The 18,859-nt window shown below is 42.4% G+C and overlaps 1 protein-coding gene across 1 annotated transcript in view; it reads left to right on the forward strand.

The window, feature by feature from the left end:
* Positions 1-18,859, forward strand: part of HEPHL1 (hephaestin like 1) — a 33,476-nt gene that overhangs the window by 6,753 nt on the left and 7,864 nt on the right. Inside the window, exons 2-14 of the mRNA XM_059465850.1 lie at positions 1,560-1,804; positions 2,600-2,812; positions 4,573-4,752; positions 5,631-5,885; positions 6,905-7,073; positions 7,752-7,888; positions 8,044-8,175; positions 10,643-10,854; positions 11,261-11,411; positions 12,495-12,707; positions 15,232-15,445; positions 17,019-17,158; positions 18,154-18,294. Of these exons, the coding sequence (XP_059321833.1) occupies positions 1,560-1,804; positions 2,600-2,812; positions 4,573-4,752; positions 5,631-5,885; positions 6,905-7,073; positions 7,752-7,888; positions 8,044-8,175; positions 10,643-10,854; positions 11,261-11,411; positions 12,495-12,707; positions 15,232-15,445; positions 17,019-17,158; positions 18,154-18,294 (2,402 nt within the window). The remainder of the gene's footprint in view (positions 1-1,559; positions 1,805-2,599; positions 2,813-4,572; positions 4,753-5,630; positions 5,886-6,904; positions 7,074-7,751; positions 7,889-8,043; positions 8,176-10,642; positions 10,855-11,260; positions 11,412-12,494; positions 12,708-15,231; positions 15,446-17,018; positions 17,159-18,153; positions 18,295-18,859) is intronic.

Consider the following 18,859-nt stretch of genomic DNA (forward strand, 5'->3'; position numbering starts at 1 on the left):
TTGGCAATGTTTTAATTGCTGCCAAAACTTGTGGCTTCTTATAAAGTGCACATTTCAAATGAGAAAGTGTACTTTTTGGAGTCTTCTATATCTGGATCACTTCAGGGGTCTGTTTTAGACAGTGATTGTGGAGGTGTAATGGCCACAAGTGGGGGATGTTGTGTGTTATGGTCTCATAGAAATCACAGAATCATAGAAAGGTTTGGGTAGAGGGAGATGTGGATGTTGTGGTGGAGAACTTAAAGCAAATAATGCCTTTCAACTTAGGTGACATCCTCCACTTTGGTTGCTTGCACTTCACAAAGGAATCTAAACAAAATTTGTGAAGCAAGTGAACTGACCAGTCAAAGTCTCACAATAAATATGAAATTGCTTTATTTCTGCCAGTGATACTTCAGAAAAATTTAGTTTGACTTTTTGAGGAAGCATGAAAGTCCAATCAATCTTAAGGCGATGAAAAAGCTCATGGTCAATTATGGTGAAATCTGTCATACAATCCCCTGCTTGCTGTGTAGCAAAGGGTTTAACTTCTGCCTTCATTGAATGTTTTAATTAGGGATGAAGATTGTATATCATATTTACCAGGTGTAACATGGAGAAAATTAGAAAAAGTATTTTATATTATCAGAGATAGGATGAATTGGGTCATCAGTATGATGTTATAGTTAAAAGGGCAAAATTCATTCCCAGTTATGTAAGAAATATTGACTGGGAACATCCCTGGCCCTAGCTGGAATACTTGCCTATTGTGTGTGTTCTTTTCTTCAGACTTCAACAGAAATAGAGAAATGTTTGCTTTCAAAAGAGAGCTTTGCGTAAGGTTTGTGGCCTAAAGAGTGTCGGTGTGCTTGGTTTGTCCAGAATAAGGGTAGGAGGCAATTTAGTCAATTAACTAAAACCTATGCAAGTGTCTGCATAAAAAATAAGTTTCTGATGGTACGTGGCTCCTTTGATCTGAGAGAGAACTTGACTTGAACCAGTGGTTGGAGTGTGGAGCTGGACGATATTAGACTGCAAATGCAATTTAGGCTTCGAAGGGAGCAGGTATTTAAAAGTTATATTATGTTAACCACTGACCATATGGTGGGTTTTCCATCACTTGAAGTTGCTATAAACATAGACTCTGGAATGTGGAAGTTATATATTTCATGCAAAACGCATTTAATGCTACTCTTCCAGGGAGCCGAGCTGGTTGATTAGAATCTCTCTTATTGGCTTTTGAAAAATCTTAATTTGGTTTTATTTTCCTTCTGAACAAGTCATGCTTTCAGAGGTGAGGTTTCAAACCTTCAAAAGAGAGAGAAGCTGTTAAAATTGAGCAGCTTGAGGTTTGAGTGGCTGGTCCTCAATGAAGGCTTGGAGCAAGTGTGCTAAAGACCAGACCTGCAAGTGGGATAATGGTTATTGTACAGAAAGGGGCTTGGGGACCTGATGTACTCCTGAGCTTTAATTCAATTCCACCAGACAGGGAATTATTTATCTGCACTGCAAGCACCAGTTATTTGATCAGTTCTTAAGATAGGCTTACTGTCTCTCAAATTTTCCTTTCCCAACACCAGGTTTGCAAGCGTGTATGCGACAAGAGGAGCCAACCGGATAGGACGCGTGTACAAAAAGGCCATTTTTAGGCAATTCACGGATGACACTTACTCCCAGGAGATCCCCAAAGCAGCATGGCTGGGGTTCCTTGGCCCAGTCCTCAAGGCAGAAGAAGAAGATGTCTTTATCATCCATCTGAAAAACTTTGCTTCCCGCCCATACTCTGTGCACCCACATGGGGTTTTCTATGACAAGGACTCTGAAGGTAAAATCTGGCTTGCCTTTTCCTCTCTTTTTCCGTGGAGTAACTAACATCATGGCTACAAGTCTGACTTGTCCCAGTATTTATTGTTACTGACACTGACATCAGAGGACTTTAGATCACCCTTTCATAAACTCATCAGTAATTGCAGCTGATGACTAAAACCAGGAGCAGCCGCATCTCAAAACTTTTTGCCACAAACTTTCGACACCTGGGATAAACCCAGTACTGAAACAGGTTGGATGGGTCTTTTTGCCTGAATTATTTTTCTGAATCATAACTCACCAAAACATGTTACCTCCTTCTTTCTGCCTCTAGTCCATTTGAACAGATGGAGTTCTTGCAACTAAATGTTTTCCTCTCTTTTAGCCTATAGCAGACATGATCTAATTTTCAGAATCCCAGGCCTATGCATGTGTATTTTTGTTAGAGGATTGTGTGGATGTGTCTACATGTGCCTACAGTCAGGATTCTCATCTCTTTCCTGTGAAAAAATACACACTGCTAGATGACAAAATTATAGATGACTGATAAGAGTGAAGAGACTAGGAAGAAATGGAGCCTGTTAATACATTTTTAAAAAGTTCATCTACCAATAAAAAATGGATTTTAACTCCCAATATATTTGTGGTGAGATTGACAGAAATTCTGAGTTTTTTCAAAATTTCTCAATGATTCTGTATTTGTGAATGCTGCTATTATTTTATAAATACAAGTTAAAATAGAATAAATTACACATTTATTTAACAAATGCAACTAGGACAGCTAAAGTCTTCCTTTTTCCTTTTTATGTATTAGGAGCACTTTACCCTGATGGAACTGGCGGTAAAAGCAAAGAGGACGACTTTGTTGTTCCCGGTGGAAATTACACGTACACATGGCCAGTAAGGAAAGATTATTCCCCAACTTTGGCAGACTCAAACTGCTTGACTTGGATTTACCATTCTCACATTGACACACCAAGAGATATTGCATCTGGTTTAATTGGGCCTCTGCTGGTGTGTAAAAAAGGTACTGAGCTAGCAACACTGATAGAGCAAGCCCCTCTGCCAAGCTTGGCATCTTAACAGTCATTTTTGCTTACAGGTTTAAACATGATGGTCTAGAGTCTATCCCTACATAGCCCATAAAAAGGGGCAAGGAATAGATGGGCCATTCCAGGAGCATCCCAGGGTAGGTATTGTAGCTCTGGGACACCCCCCTTCCTGCTCCCCTTTGGCTTCAGATAGATTTGCCTCGGCTGGTGGAGGGACTGCAGCATGCTCTGTGACCATCCCGTCGTGGCCGATACCAGAAATAAGTATTCCCAAACTGGGGAAGTTTCAGGATCAACAAAGGACTTACTACTCAGGAAATCAAATTAGAGCTGGGTGGGTGAATTTGGCTTTAGCATTTACATATTTGAAAGCACAATCTTTGTCATTTTTTCCACATAGAGAGTATGTATTTATTTTTGCTTACAAGTTATATCTTACAACCTTATGGGGATGTGCATGGAACAGCCTGTCCTGTGTATTTTACAGCCTGCTAATGTTGTGCTGGACCTCTTCATCAGCTAAGTCATTGCCACTTCTTCCCCTGGGCACGTGTAACTCTGCCACTCCTTTTCAGTAACTCCCAGAGTACAAAATCAGCCCTGATTTCATACGCAGTACTTCTAAGTGAAGTAGGTTTTATATATGAAGAAGAGAAAGACTTTAATGTGGAAAAGACAAGCCCGGTTTCCAGCTTAACTCACACAATTAAAATGTCTCTGATTTACATTCTCCTCGAGAGCCTTTGAAATCCACAGAACTGAATATATGACACTGAACTGATAACTACAAGATAACACGTGAAGCTAGGAGACAGCATATTCCAAACAACCCTAGCCTGAAAGCCAGATTATCTACATGTTTGGCCTTTAATCATGAAGGAGGATATCTACATGACGTAGTCCTCCAGCTGGTGGTGGTGGACACAGGACTGAGAGCAAGACTCTCTGGGAGCTTTCTCCCAGAGAAGGCAGATGAAAGGACAGTTTTCATGGGATCAGTGATAGACTGATTGGAATGAAGGCTACACTTGCCAGTGGATAATAACAGACTACTCAGTATCACCAGTCCTACGGTCTCAGGTTCCTCCCCATATAAATATGGGGATAAAGATGTTGAACTTAGCTGGAATAAATTCTGTTCATCCTGTTTTCAGCCTTTTAAAATTTAAGTACCTAGTCCTAGATAACTCTCGTGGGCTCCTTGCCAGTCTGTGGACAGTGAGCCACATTTAGAGGGCCACTATGGGGGTATGGTTGAGAATTCATTTCAGTGCTACAGAAATGCAGGCTACCACTCACCACTCCCTAATTCATTGTAAAAAAATACATGGTCACTGGTTTCTGGATAGATCCAGCTCATGACCTGGCTCACTGTGCAGGACCACAGATGCTAAATGACATTGACTAAGGGGACAGGATTGTGTGCAATGGGCCAAAGAGTGGGGAAATGGGACAACAGATATTGGCAGGTGCTTGTGCTCATGTCAGACCAAAGAGATACTGAAATATCAGCTTGACTTAGCTTAGCTTTGCCTTCTGGAGGCACTCACCTGTTCAAAGTCCGATGGAGCGAGGTCAAAATGCCTTAGATGAGCAAAATTAGGTGAAATTCATCCTACCCCGCAGACTGTAGGCAAAGAACTGTATTTCCTCGAGTGTGCCAAGGTTATTGTAATTTTTAAATTGAATCCCACCCAGGCTTTTTTTATCACTTTCCTTTTCGTTTGCAATTTAGGAACTGCAGATGAGACCACAATAGAAGGGACTGGTGCTGCTAATGCTTTTGCCCTGATGTTTAGCATTGTAGATGAAAACTTCAGCTGGTACCTTGATGAGAATATAAACACCTTCTGCTTAGAACCAGACACAGTTAACAAAGAGGATGAAGGTTTCCAGACCAGCAACCGAATGCATGGTGAGAAGGACTTTTGAATAAATGGTGACCTACAGCAGTGATCAGGCTCTTTTCAATACAGTAGGACCCTGTGATGTCTGTCCTTTATCTGTGTCAGCAAGGAATGGGTCAGAATGTTGAAGTAATGTATTGATAAAAACCTCTCCCTAAAAGCAGAATGACACTTGCAGAAAGGAGATTTGGCTTTCATGCCCAGCTCTGACATTTGTTTAACATTTTATCTTAGGCAACAGATTTTTGTCCAGCTGTGAAAAGAGCAAAGAAAGTTGCAGGGCAATTTGAGGTGTGTGTATTGAAAGAATTCTCAAAAGGCTTGTGGATGTTGGGCTGGCTGGTATAACCACTCCTGCCCTTCAGAGATATACTGGCCAATGGTACTTTGTGTTAATTGGACATTTGGTGTAAGAAGTTGATTCCAGATATTTCTGTATATTTTGTTTGTTCCAGGGAGCCTAGGAATTAAAATATTTTGCAAAATATGAGTCTCATTCTCCTAGTGTCCCGATATATTCTCAGATGTAGAAGCTAAGGAAGACAGAGCTGACTACACTGATTTGGCTGATAAAATTTTCAAATCTAAATTGCTTGTGCCTGGCATATAATGGTATATTTATGACGTAGGATAAGAGGAAATAGATTTCAGCCATGCTAAATAGCTGCAGAACAAGTTAACTTCATTATCAGGCCTTTTTGGTGATGACTTGGCCTTTGCAACATCTTGATATTACCCAGGATGTTTTTCACAGACATAGACAGATAATTTGGGACATTTGATCATAGAGAGCAGTAAGACATATGTTCAAAATGCTACTCCTTAGCAATGGGACCACAGTCACTTTTCTTTCACCTCTCATAAAGTCTCATGCTTTTGTTTTTAGCAATTAACGGTTATATATATGGCAATCTCCCCGGCTTGGAGATGTGTGCTGACACTTCCATGTCCTGGCACTTGTTTGGCATGGGGGCTGAGATAGACATCCACGCTGCTTATTTCTACGGGCACACATTCACCAGCCGAGACCAGAGGGCCGACGTGGTTGGTCTCTTCCCAGCGACATTCATCACGGCGGAGATGACCCCGGGCAGCCCCGGGAGGTGGCTGATAACCTGCCAGGTCAATGAGCACCTACGAGGTACGCTGCCATAGACCTCCCTCGTCAGCCTCTGCTTTGTTTGGAAGGGAAAACTGAGAGAGGTTTCCAGGCAGAGCAGGATTTGGCGCTTTTTTTGTGTGACTTTGCAACTGTTTCGCCAGATAAACATCATGATAATGAGTTTAGTCACCAGAAATGATACGTGTTGGGCCAAATCTTCAGCTAATATGAATGACTTGGCCATGTAACTCATGTGAGGAAGACTTGCTAGACCCAGCACTATCCTCATGATTCCTAGGTAAACCCGAGATTTTGATGAGCAATGAGAGGAGTTTTCAATACTCATTTTTCAACATAGTTTTTTTGTTGTAGATAAGTACTTGCATGTTAAAAAAAAATCATGCCAGCTGAACACTTTGTAGCTTTTTGCTTTATGGAAATCAGGCAAAACTTGGCAGTGTTCTCAGAAACCATTATGTGCAGGGACAAATCCCATGATGATGTTGTGATATTTGTGTGGTGCAAGACCCTGAAAGTGTGTATCATAAACTAGGAGTCATGGCAGCAGGCAATCTGTAGTTATCACAGCAGAGACGAGTTGGGAGAATTTTTCACATTGATTCCAGTGGGCTTTGCATCAGGCAAAACAGACTCAATTCTGGCGAGCAACAAATAGCTTCAGCAGAAATAACCAGTCTGTATTTCAGTGGAAGTCACGGGGAGATGACGCTATTTGGCAGATATCTGGAGGCACTCTGACCTCCAAAATCAGTCTATCATCATTATGGAGATTAAGAAATTGAGTAAATAAGTCCACTAAAGAGGGTCATTCATGTATATGGGTTTCACCTATTGCATAAAGTGTACCACCTTGCAAAGGAAGGGCATTGGTATCTGGCCGATTGTAAGCAAAGAATATATTTTGAAATAGAAATTTACTGTAGTAATTGCTTCCAATCCATGTAGCTCCCAGAGAATTTTGAATTTACATTTGTATCTATGAGATTGCTGACTCTGCAGGTGGTCAGGCACTGTCTCCAGACTCTTTCTTCTCCCAGGTGGCATGGAGGCACTATATGATGTTCAGATCTGCCAGAAAAACCTGTCTCACTCTTCCCCAATCAGTCATAAGAGAAGATACTACATTGCTGCTGAAGAAGTGCTCTGGAATTACGGGCCTGACGGTTATGATAAATTCACTGGGCAGGGTTTGAACGCCACTGGCAGGTAAGATTTCTTGTCAACTCCCATTGTGCTTTAATTTCAGGAGTCTGTGTGCCACTGCCGCAGTGATTCACATGGGCTAGGTCCTGCACTGTCATTAGTTTTAATTGAAGGGGGCAGGGAGGAATGGATTTAAACAGCCTAGTCAGGAAGCTGGATGCATAACTGTGATGCTTCAAGGTGCCTTCTGGAAGCACTTATCTTACTCCATTAAATCCATGGGGAAAGTGAGGCACGCCAAGTTCAACACAGTTAATGACCCTTCATCAAGACTCTTCAGGCAGCTTTCACACTTACAATCAGTGCAGTTCAGAGGTGCCACAGTGGCAGAATTTTCCCCCCTGATATGACTGATGGAGACAAATTGCATTATAGTGTCTCCCAGAAAAGCCAACAATGATTAGACACACATTGTGCACAGTTCTTGCCTAAGGTAAATTGATATAAATGTCTTCCTAAGAAAACCAGGGTTAAACATAAAAGTCTAATGTACAATGAATGCTCATTTGTTGGCTAATTCAAACCAGTAATACCTTTCTTTGTGTGCTAGAAAAGTGAATGCTGATTAGTAATTGAGGGGGGGGTAATTTCTCCTTTGTCGGGAGTAATAATTTTTTCTGAAATGAAGGGTTCTGCTTGAACTTTCAATCATTTAACCAGTCTGATTTGCTAATTCCACAGTGAATCTGCAACATATTTTACACAAGGGACTGACAGAATAGGAGGGCAGTACTGGAAAGTTCACTATGTGGGATATACTGATGCAACGTTCAGTAAGAAGATGTGGTCAGAGGACATGAAGCACCTGGGAATACTTGGTACAGTGAATATTTTCCCCTCCTGTCATTACATCAGGTTTGAATGTAGAACCATTTGGACTGAGAGGGGAATTAACTGCAAGCAGCTCTCTCTTCTTTTGGTGGAAGTATGCTGGAGAGCAGTGCTAATACCTTCCCTCACTTTGTTTTTTAAGGCCCTGTTATAAAAGCTGAGGTGGGAGATACAGTACTGGTTACTTTTGCCAACAAAGCCAGAAGAAGCTACAGCATTATGGCCCACGGTGTAAGCTTCAGCAAGCTGTCAGAAGGTGCTCCCTACTTAGATGGTAAGTTTTGGCTGCACTACTGGATCATCACCTCTAGAATACTTGAGCCCAAAAATCTGCTGCTGAGCTGTGCAGGTTTGCCTTTTCATGGATGCTAAGGCACAGAAAGGATGATTTGATTAGTTTGCAAGTAACCTTCATGTCACAATCAATGGGACTCCACAGTCTGCAAATGTGATGGTTCTTCTCCTTGGATATGTGCCAGATACGATATCTAAAACTAGCTGAGGCCTATGTTGAACAAAAGTCCCAAGAACAATCCAATTTCTATTAATTCTTATCTAATATTGCTCCATTTCAAGGAGTGGATCTCCTCCGGACACGCTCCAGAAATGATGACTCTCAGGATCTGGCATGATGGCCCTGCTATAGTTATCCACATGTTCTCAGCTGCATCACTCCCAGTTCTCTAATCCAGGCTGGCCATTGCCCTTGCTTTACTGTCAGGATAGTCAGTTTCAAAAGGCAGCTTTTATCTGATTTCCCTGGAACATATCACAAAGCAATGATAATCCTTATTCATTCTCGTAGACACATACATACTGAAATGGAACATTTATTAAATTCTTCCTCTCATTTTGTGTAAGGACAGGGTCTTATCATCTAAGTTTGACTATTGAATGTTAAATATCATGTTAATTGGTAGGCATCTTTTACAGTCAGTGACAAAAAGGCCCTCTGGAGATGTGATTCTGTCTCCACCAACCACAAAAGCCTAAAGTTTGAGTTAGGGACTAAGCTTGAGATGGCCCAGTTAAGGTGAGGTGAATCCCATTTATAGCATCTACAGAGATAATTCTGTGGTCTCTGAAAAAGTGCATTTTCAGCACTGAAGAGGAACGTACTTTTCTTGTTGTCTAAATTGCTTTGTTTCCACTACAACGCATCAAAAGAAACTCATGGGACATAATCCCTCTTTTGAAAATTGTGCTGAGAGAGAATTAGGTCAACATGTAAAACTCATCATACAACAAGATCAATGCAAAAGGCTTTATTAAATTGTTGTCTCTTGTTCCCGACCTTGTAACTCAACAAATTCGCCAGGAAGCAAAACATAAAAAGCAACTGGCTTGAGTTCAGCCTTGGAGTTATCTGCACAGATCCTAATGCCACCCATGTCAGAGATAGTTCTCCAATGGAAGTGCAGCTTCCTGCTTCCAGAGCTGTTGGGATTTCATTTATCAGTCCCTGGTAGCAGTGCCCTTCAGCACTGCACACTTCTGTGTGTAGCAAAATCTACCCAAAACTGCAATTCAGCAGCCAGGTGAGCTGGCACTCCTCTGGGTCTTTAGAGAGAAACCTGACTCTAGATTCATCAATAATCTGCCTGCCCCTTCTTCTCTCCTTTTAACTCTTGTGCCATGGATTTCCATTTCATCTATCTACAGGTGTATACATGCAGAAATCCTGTAGGTATACATGCAGAGCCTGTAAGCTTATGCTGAGGGTAAATAATTTTTCAGAGGTTGTCGAGTGCAGCTTACTCATGTGAAATACTGTAAATAAAAATAATTACATCTAGAGATATCTGCAGATATATGGAGTTTTTTTCAGTGCTCTCAGGAAATACCCTTGCATGTTGCATTTGGCACTTGATAGTCTCAGAGGGCTTTTGACTCCAAGTCAATGTCTGCCTCATTGAGGACTGTTGCAGGATGAATCCAGCAGTATTGGATACTGTGCAAGATATAGTCTGTTTTCTATTGCAGTTTGCAGCAAATAGCTATGCTCAGATGCAATACTGCTATTTTCACTTGTGTCTAAATTTCTAAGATTTTCTTGGATTACTAGACATAGAGTGTGCTGAGAAAATATAGATAATGGGTGCTTAAGTGTCAAAGACAATCTAAATCCACCCTTTGCATAGCAGCAGACAATGGCCCAAATCCTTTAAAAGTAGCCTCCAACAAAGAACAATATCATCCACTCTGGAGATGCTGACAAAGGCTCCTGTGCATTGCTATAAAATCAAAAAGAAACAATTACCAGGATCAGATTTGTTTTGAATTTCTAAAGAGCCACAGCTCTAGCTCCACTCAATAATGTAACTGATTTGTTGGTTCTTAATGAAAAGCAGAGTCTGAGTTTGTGCCACAGATGAATTCCATGATAGGGCAGGTAAGTTACAAACATTAGAGGAATCCATTTAAGCACCAGGATGAGCTCTGCATGTCTTGTCTGATTGAATATAATCCAGATAATCCAATGTAGCGTTGGAAGGTGTCTGAGTGGAGCAGATGAGCTTGTTCTGCGGGGAATTGGCTTGGTTGTCCCCATGGCACAGGCCTCGGATGAGATGTTCCCATGGCACACCTGCCCAGACTATGGGATGGTGCTCCAGCTGTGGTGGCAGGGGGGGAGCTTCTCCTCAGAAATCTGTAGCTATGCCCAACTTCCATCTAACTCTTGTAGTCAGGGAGACAAAGCCTTCCTGTAATCTTGGTGCATCTCAACTTTGTCTCTCCAGGCTACCTGAAGCCAGGAGCCCACGTCAAGCCAGGTGAAACCTTCACGTACAAATGGAGGGTGCCTGAAAATGGAGGTCCAACAGAGAGTGACCCCCCGTGCCTGACCTACCTGTACTACTCAGCCACTGATGCTGTCAAGGACACCAACTCTGGCCTGGTGGGACCTTTGCTGGTCTGTCGGAAGAACACCCTGAATCACGACGGGACACAGGTGCCCAACGGAAATGTCTGCTTGTCCCTAAGAGCAGGGTGGTGCACTGGGGGCTCCCATACAGGCAATTTGCCCAGTTCCCAGCTCTGCTTACAGAGATTAAATAAATGTTACTCCTCAGGGTAAAAGCTGATCTAAGGGGATGGTTAAGAAGACAAAATCACCATTCCCTAATATCCTGGCTCTTTCTTAGCTTTTCTGTCTTTTGCATGCAAATAATAACTCTTTTCACACTCCGTAAAGGACACTCTATTCATCCTTCTGGCTGATGAAAAGGTGCCAATTCCTGTCTCTATGCAGACTTAGTATGAAAGTGGCTTCAGGGAAAAGAAAGCTTTGTTATATAAACCTATTCATTTCTATTGAATAGTCTTTTTTTATGTCTTGTCTTCCCCCTCCTCTACAGAAAGGAATAGACAGAGAATTTTACCTCCTCTTTTCAATCTTTGATGAGAATGACAGCTGGTATCTGAACAAGAATATTGAAGCCTTTACTGGAGATCCAACAAAAGTGGATGAAAATGATGCTGATTTCATGGAATCCAACAAAATGCATGGTACAAAATATCTAATATCTGTTAATGATATCTGTTATTCAATCATATTAGGAAGATGAGTTGGTTTTATCATTCATAGCTTTTTGAACTGCACTGGAGAGTGAGCTGGAAAGCTGTCAGTCAACTTATGGCCAGCTCCTGATGCCCTTGGAGTGCACATTGAAACTCCAGTCCCAATGGCCATGAGTGCATCCATCTACAAATACATTTGGAAAAAGGGAACAGAGCAGTGATTTTAGATACAATACTTAGTTCTGTAAAAAGGCATAATGCCAGAGACAGGTGCAGAAGAAGCCAATGTTCACTAGTGTTTTAAATTTCACTGCTGGCCTTAGCACTGACTCATGCAGTAAAATCTACCTGCCCTGCTGCGCAGTGACCACCTCTAAAAGAGGAGACACAAAGACTAGGGGATTGGCCAAAAATATTTTACAACATTATTTCTGGATGCAAGTATCTGACTTCAGCACGGATCTCCTCCAAGGTATCCCTGGGATGACAAACTTGAGCAAATCACATAACCTACCTTTGCTTTAGATATATATTTTTAGAGAACTCAGGGGCTTTCTGGACCAGTCTATTTTATTCTTCTTCTATGAGATGGAACTACCATACTGAAGTTTTGTTCTTTTATAGCATCTTTCACACATTGATCACAGAGAACAATTTGAGGATTAGGGAGTTTTGCCTTATAACACCCTTGTAACTCAGACTCTTTATGGCCCTCTCCATAGCCTCAATGATGTGGTTATTCATTCTCCAGGCTGAAAGGAGGTACCAAATTTGTACACTTGGCTGGTGTCTGGGAGGTACACTCAAAAGCTCAGAGGAGGAGTGCTACATCACAATAGCAGAGAGCTATTACAAGATTTTACAGGCTAAAACCAAAGAGGTAGAAGTTCTGAGTTTATAGGAATAGCACTTAGATGTTAATTTGGTGTCCTCCAATCCTACTTTTGCTTCACAAAATGCCCCTTTTGTGACTTGCTGAGTTGTGAGTCTTTGGCCAGGTGGGTGGTAGGAGGTTCTGTAATGCATTCTTGTGGACCTGCTGCTAACCATGATTTTTTCCTTCTCCTACAGCTGTCAATGGCTACTTGTATGGCAATCTGCCAGGCCTGACCATGTGCAAGAATGACAAGGTCTCCTGGCACCTCATTGGGCTGGGCAGTCACTACGACATGCACGGGGTTCATTTCCAAGGAAACACCATTGACCTGAGAGGGACAACAAGGGATGGGCTGGCCTTGTTCCCTCATTTATCAGGGACAGCACTAATGCAGCCAGACCGTGTGGGTATGTTCATGAACTGATTTTGGTTGTGTGGCGCTTGCAGATACCCGTGAGCCAAAATAACAGACAGTGAGATGCTCTGCTCTGCACAAGGAGGCTGAAAGCCAGGAGAGAGACACTGGGGACCTGGCATAGCTGAGAATTCAGGCTATGGATTAATTTTCCGGGAAGGTGTACATATTCATGTACACCAAAAACCAGAGGCTTTAATGACTTAGGGATGGGTAGAGCAGCAGGCAGAGAGATAGCTAACACAATGCTCATAGAATTTTATAATTCTCCAAACACACATTTTAGAAAAGCAAATTCACTGCCAAGTGGATAGTCAGCATAATTTAAGGTATTTTAGGACTTCAACAAAGCTTTTCAGTAATAGTCTTTAAGAGTTTCTTCAGAAGCTTATACATTAAAGGTACTTTTAAATCTCATGGGTAATCTAGTGATTCATACTTCAAACCAGGAGAGTGTGAGTTGTTTTCTGGAGACACCAAATAATCTTCGTCATATAAAGTACAACATTACCTTGCTTTGTATTGATGCAACTCTGTGTAAATTAATAGAGTCATCAGGGTTGTACCATCCTGGGGCCACCCATGGCCAGGGCACCTGATAGAAATGTACATTGGAGTTGTGTATGTGCCAGGTTAGACCTCTGTTGCAGATGCTGTAAGACAACTGAAATTTTTCTAACACAAATCCCAAACATTTCCACCATCTGTCATGAAACTGCACTGTAGATCTCACACAAAACAATTATTCAAAGAGATTATTAATTTTTGGCTAACCTTTTACCAGCAATAACATAAATTGAATGAATTATCAGATCTTTACAATCGTCAATGCTTGTGATTTTATTTTAATTACATATTATTTTATCTCTTTAATCACTATTGCCTCTGAGGTGCAAGAAATAGACTGAGATGTAGTCTGGACAGAGCTATGTTTTTAATTTTGATTCTATCACTGACTCACATACAAAGCAGCTGTGAAAGTGCTTTCCTTCTTCACACAGTGCTAGCAGGTGGAGCTGTACAGGACAACATTACAGTCAGCTTCTGCTTGAGTAAATGGGCAGGAGAGATATATAAATATCAAATTCTGCCCATGAACATGCCAAAATATGCTCCCACAATCACTACCATTTTTGACCACCAGAGCTACCAAAGAAAAGGGCCCATGGTGGCTTGGCCTTTCATGGAGGGAGTGCAAAGGGTCAGAAAGTTCCAGTTTATCTCAACTGTGCAAATAGATAAATGGTTATAAGCAGGCATTCCTGTACCGTGGGTCTGTATCTGTATTGCAGAGCTCTTCTTCAACCTGATTACACCAGACAAACTGCAGGGGCTCCATGGAGAGTCCCTTGCACTGAAGGCTGGTAAAGTGGCTCTGTGCTCAGGGACAAGGAACCAGCATCTCTGAAACACACCCCTTGTTTCTCCATGCCTTCACTGAGTTTTGCAATGAGCGCTTCCTCATCCTCTTCCTGTGCTCCTCGTGGGCATGTCTGCAGCATGGGCTCGCTGGCAGTGAGGCTTGCTGGCAAGCTTATTCCTGCTGCCAGACATCTGAGTGCTTTTCAGAGTTTCCTTGGCCAAGCTGATCTAACTCAGATAGTTAGAAATAATTTATGGTGATTTTTGAGCAAAGATGGAGCAGGCTGGTTTTTCCTATGGAGCAAAACAAGGTCAAGTCCTGCTGGGTCCTGCACTTGGCTCACAATAATCCCATGTAATGGCAAAGACTGCAGACAGAGTGTCTGGGAAACATCTCAGCAGAAGAGGACCTGGAGGTGCTGGACAACAGCAGCTGAACATGATCCAGAGTGTGCCCAGGTGCCAAGAAGGCCGATGGCATCCTGGCCTGGATCAGCACCGGTGTGGCCAGCAGGAGCAGGGCAGGGATTGTCCCCCTGTACTCAGCTCTGGTGAGATCACACCTCCAATTCTGTGTTCAGTTCTGGGCCCCTCACTGCAAGAAGGACATTGAGGGGCTGGAGCGTGTCCAGAGAAGGGCAACAGGGCTGGAGAAGGGTCTGGAGCACAAGACTGGTGAGGAACAGCTGAGGGAGTGTTCAGCCTGGAGAAAAGGAGGCTCAGAGGGGTTGTTCTCACTCTCTATAACTACCTGGGTGCTAGTCTCCTCTCCCAAGGGGTACCAAGTGACAGAAAAAGAGGAAATAACCTCAGGTTTCATCAGGGAGTTTTAGTTCATTGGAGCAGGCTGCCCAGGAAGTGGTAGAGTCACAATCCCTGCATGTATTTAAAAGATTGTAGAGATGGCATTTAGGGACATGGTTTAGTGGTACACTTGGCAGTGCTGGCTTAATGGCTGTCTTGATAATCTTGGAGGTCTTTTCCAGCCTAGAATATTCTATCATTCTATTTAAACATCCTCTTGCTTGACTTTCCATACAGCATTATACATTAGGATTATCTGAGGACAGATCAGAGATGTACACAGGACCTAATTTGTCAAGATGTTTCTTAGGTTTTTTAATTGCTTAAATGCCATGTGCTTTTCTTTCCAGGCACGTTCAAAGTGGTTTGCAGGACTTTTGATCACTTTGTTGGTGGGATGAAGCATCTCTACGAGGTGAGCAGCTGCCACAGCCCCAGCGGAGCCCAGCAGCAGCGTGGAGCCATGAGGGTCTATTACATTGCTGCAGAGGAGGTGGAGTGGGACTATGCCTCAAATAAGAGCTCAGCACCAAAGGTTTACAACATCAGCAGCTATGAGGAAAGGTACCCAACCCAAAAAACTGTTGTGGGCACAAGACACACTCACAGTGGAGGGGAAACTTTGAAGCACCATTTCATGATGCCAACCTTGTATTTTTAGGAGGAACTCTTTGCCAAACATAATATGAGAAAATTATTTACAAAGTCACAGCCTCTCAGTGTAGACTAGTTCATAGCCACCAGTTTCAAATGCTTTCATTTCAGAGTGTCTTGTAATGCTGTTGAATTCAAGAAGGCCTCCAAGTTTGTGTTCCAGCCCTGGCTCAACCTTACAATGATGCCCCCCAACCCTCTTCTCTCCCTTACTCTTCCCAGCCTTGCAATCCCAGACTTCTGGTTTTCATAGAGGAGAAAGGCACCTGTTCCAGATGTGAGCTCCTGTAGGCAAAGCAATGCAGATGCATGATGGGGGTGCTGAGTCTGCTTTCCTTCAGCATGGTAGCCCCTAGATCCCCTGAGAAGATCAGAACATAAGTAACCCTGGAACTGAATCACTCCACTGTGTGAGGAATAAAAAACTTGTGAAAAAAATACACATTCCAGATCATATTGCATAGACTGGTCTCTGAGGACACTGGTGAAATCAATAACGAACTTATGTCAAAAATAAACTTTAGAAAAGCATCTGTGAAAGTGCTTCTTGTACAGAGGAAGAGGAGTCTGTAAAAAATACACCTGAAGAGTCACAGGTGATGATGTGAGTTTAAAGAAAACATAAACTCCACTACTGTCAAAGGCTGCTGTTGCACACACAGCTCACTACACAGTAAGCAGTATCCCTGGGGCAGTGTTTTGGTTTTATTTAGTGTATTGTGAGCCAGCCTTGCAACTCCCCTGCCAGGGGCACCCCGGAGATGAGCTGCCAGGAGGCGGCTGCTCGCAGAGAGGGTGAAGGCTCAGCTGCACAGCGGCTTGTGAGTGTCCTCTGCCGGCGAGTCAGCCCTCTGGGATCCCATGGGAGCAGCCACACACTAGGGAAACCTGGAAAGCATCCTCTTCCCCGTGCAGAATGAAAATACATTTCTCTTTTTATCATCATGCTGGGAAAGCATCCAGCCTGTGCAGTGCACAGCAGCAGGAGGGAAGGGTAAAACAGTTCCCTCTTATCTCAGATGATGGATCGCATTTGTTTTCAAAGGTCAAGCTTTGTTTATCATCTTCCCTTGGCTAATAGCCAAGATAGCAAAAGCAGCCATCATGATAGGAGGATTCAGGATTCCAGGGACAGGCAGTATCTGTTATTGGAGTGAACAATGCTGCTGGAGAGGGCAGCTGAAACCACTCTCATCTCACACTTTACTCCTACTCCAGCTCTGGTGAAGGATTTGTGTTCCCAAAATTCTTGGAGAGTGCATCTTATCCTCAGCTTTACCTGTTTGAAGAGGGTGTGCATTCAGTAAGGATTATCACTCTTGCTATTTGCTATTCAAAACCTCTTGCATCTCTCAGGGCCTTCACATCCATCAGCACATTGGATCAAGCTGTATATTCTCATTGAATCTGTTGTGAATAGCACAGCAGTTACTAGCTTTCAGCTTTGTACACTTTAGTGCTTTTATTGCATTTTATTTTGCAGCTATGGGCATGTTTTTCTGGGCCAAGCAGAGGACCTGATTGGTTCAAAATACAAGAAGGTGGTTTACAGGGAGTACACAAGTGGCAACTTCACACAGCGCAAAGTGAGGACAGAAGAGGAGGAACACTTGGAAATCCTGGGCAAGTAGCTCTCATGTCTCACAGACCAAGCTGTGCTCAGAAAGAGGATTGCTTTCCAAAAACTATGTTTTCTAGCTTTATTAAGATGGAAAATATGGAACAGTGACGCTTATTCCAGGTGTCAGTTATTTTACACGCTATTTATATAACTGCTGAGTGTAAAGATCCTTTCCAAATTAAAGAATTAATTCTTGAACATGAATAAGGAGTATCCTAAGGAGTGCTATAATAGCAATTCCAGGATTCACTTTAGCTTCAGAACTTGTAACATGGGGGAGACTCTTGTAAACAGATTAAGATTAATATTAAGGAGATGGATTTGTGTTTGCAATTGGCAAGACATAATTTTACCCATCGTAAAATAACCATCAGTTCAGGTTTTTTATGGGGTGAAAAGCAGGCAACAACTGGTCATAAAATAGAGTTTTAGAATATCATGAGTTGGAAGATCATCAACATCCAACTCCTGGCCCTGCATGACTCACACCCTGTGCCTGACGGTGCTGTCCAAATACTCCTTGAACTCTGTCAGGCTCGGTGCTGTGTCCACTTCCCTGGGGAGCCTGTTCCAGTGCCCAACCACCCCCTGGGTGGAGAACCTTTTCCTAATACTAAAACTAAGCCTCTCCTGATACAGTTTCATACTCTTCCCTCAGGATAACCTTCTCAGGAATATGTTTACAATTTCCTTTTCTGAAGGACAATAACATTTTGAAAGATTCAAAAGCCATCCTCGGGAGTTTTCCTTAGAAAACAGCTGATCAAAGACCTGTCTTCAGAGAGAACAATTCTCTTCATTGACTGAAAAGGGATTATTTGTACATATGGAGCTTTTAATCAGCTGAGATAATACAATTTCTATGGCTTTCCCAGAAGAATAGAAAAGCCCAATGATTTTGATAGAGACCTTGGCTCTACTCCCAGGCCAAGCTATTGAAAGTTTGTTGAATTCAGAAAAGCAGCATTAAACACTGGCATCTCCTGTTTGAATTCAGGGCCACTACTCCATGCCGAGGTCGGTGACTCCGTACTGATTGTATTTAAGAACAAAGCCAGCAGGCCTTACTCAGTAAGTGCACATGGTATAGAAGAGGTTGGTTGTGAAGAACAGCCTGAGACACCAATTACCCTCCCTGGTAAGGCTCCCTTTTTTTCTTTCCCCCCCCCTTCTTTTCTTTGAGTTACAAAGGCTGTATATAAAAGCATTTTAGCACATTAATGATAATCTCTCTTTCAAACTTGCCCATATCTATATGTTCTCCCAGGCACAATATGCTCAATGCTTATTCAGCTACAGTTCTGAGTTTCTAGACATGTAGGTTCTTGACCAAGTGAGCATGTTTGGGCAGAGAATAAGCCTTCATTCCTATCAGGGGTAGAAACAGGAATGTAAAACCACTAGACAACCTCCAAAAGAGAGAGAAGCAAGCCCATAATCATGGCAAGAGAAATGTAAGCCAGTGCTGCATTTGGCTCCAAACTGACACTCTAACAATGTTTTAAAAACTTTCAAATTCAGAGGTAAGAATTGCAGATGTTAATATTAACTCTGCCTCACTCAAGCTACAGAGAATTGGCATTTGCATTCAGAGTCGTGCATAAAATGCCAAACATAGCTGTCATGTGAATTAATAACCTTTGAAAAGTGTACCAAATATGCCTCAGTTTTTAGTGAGGAAAACAATAGATAATAGTTTTTCA

This window comes from Ammospiza nelsoni, chromosome 2 (assembly GCF_027579445.1).
Source record: "Ammospiza nelsoni isolate bAmmNel1 chromosome 2, bAmmNel1.pri, whole genome shotgun sequence".
In the NCBI taxonomy this organism is placed as follows: Eukaryota; Metazoa; Chordata; class Aves; order Passeriformes; family Passerellidae; genus Ammospiza; species Ammospiza nelsoni.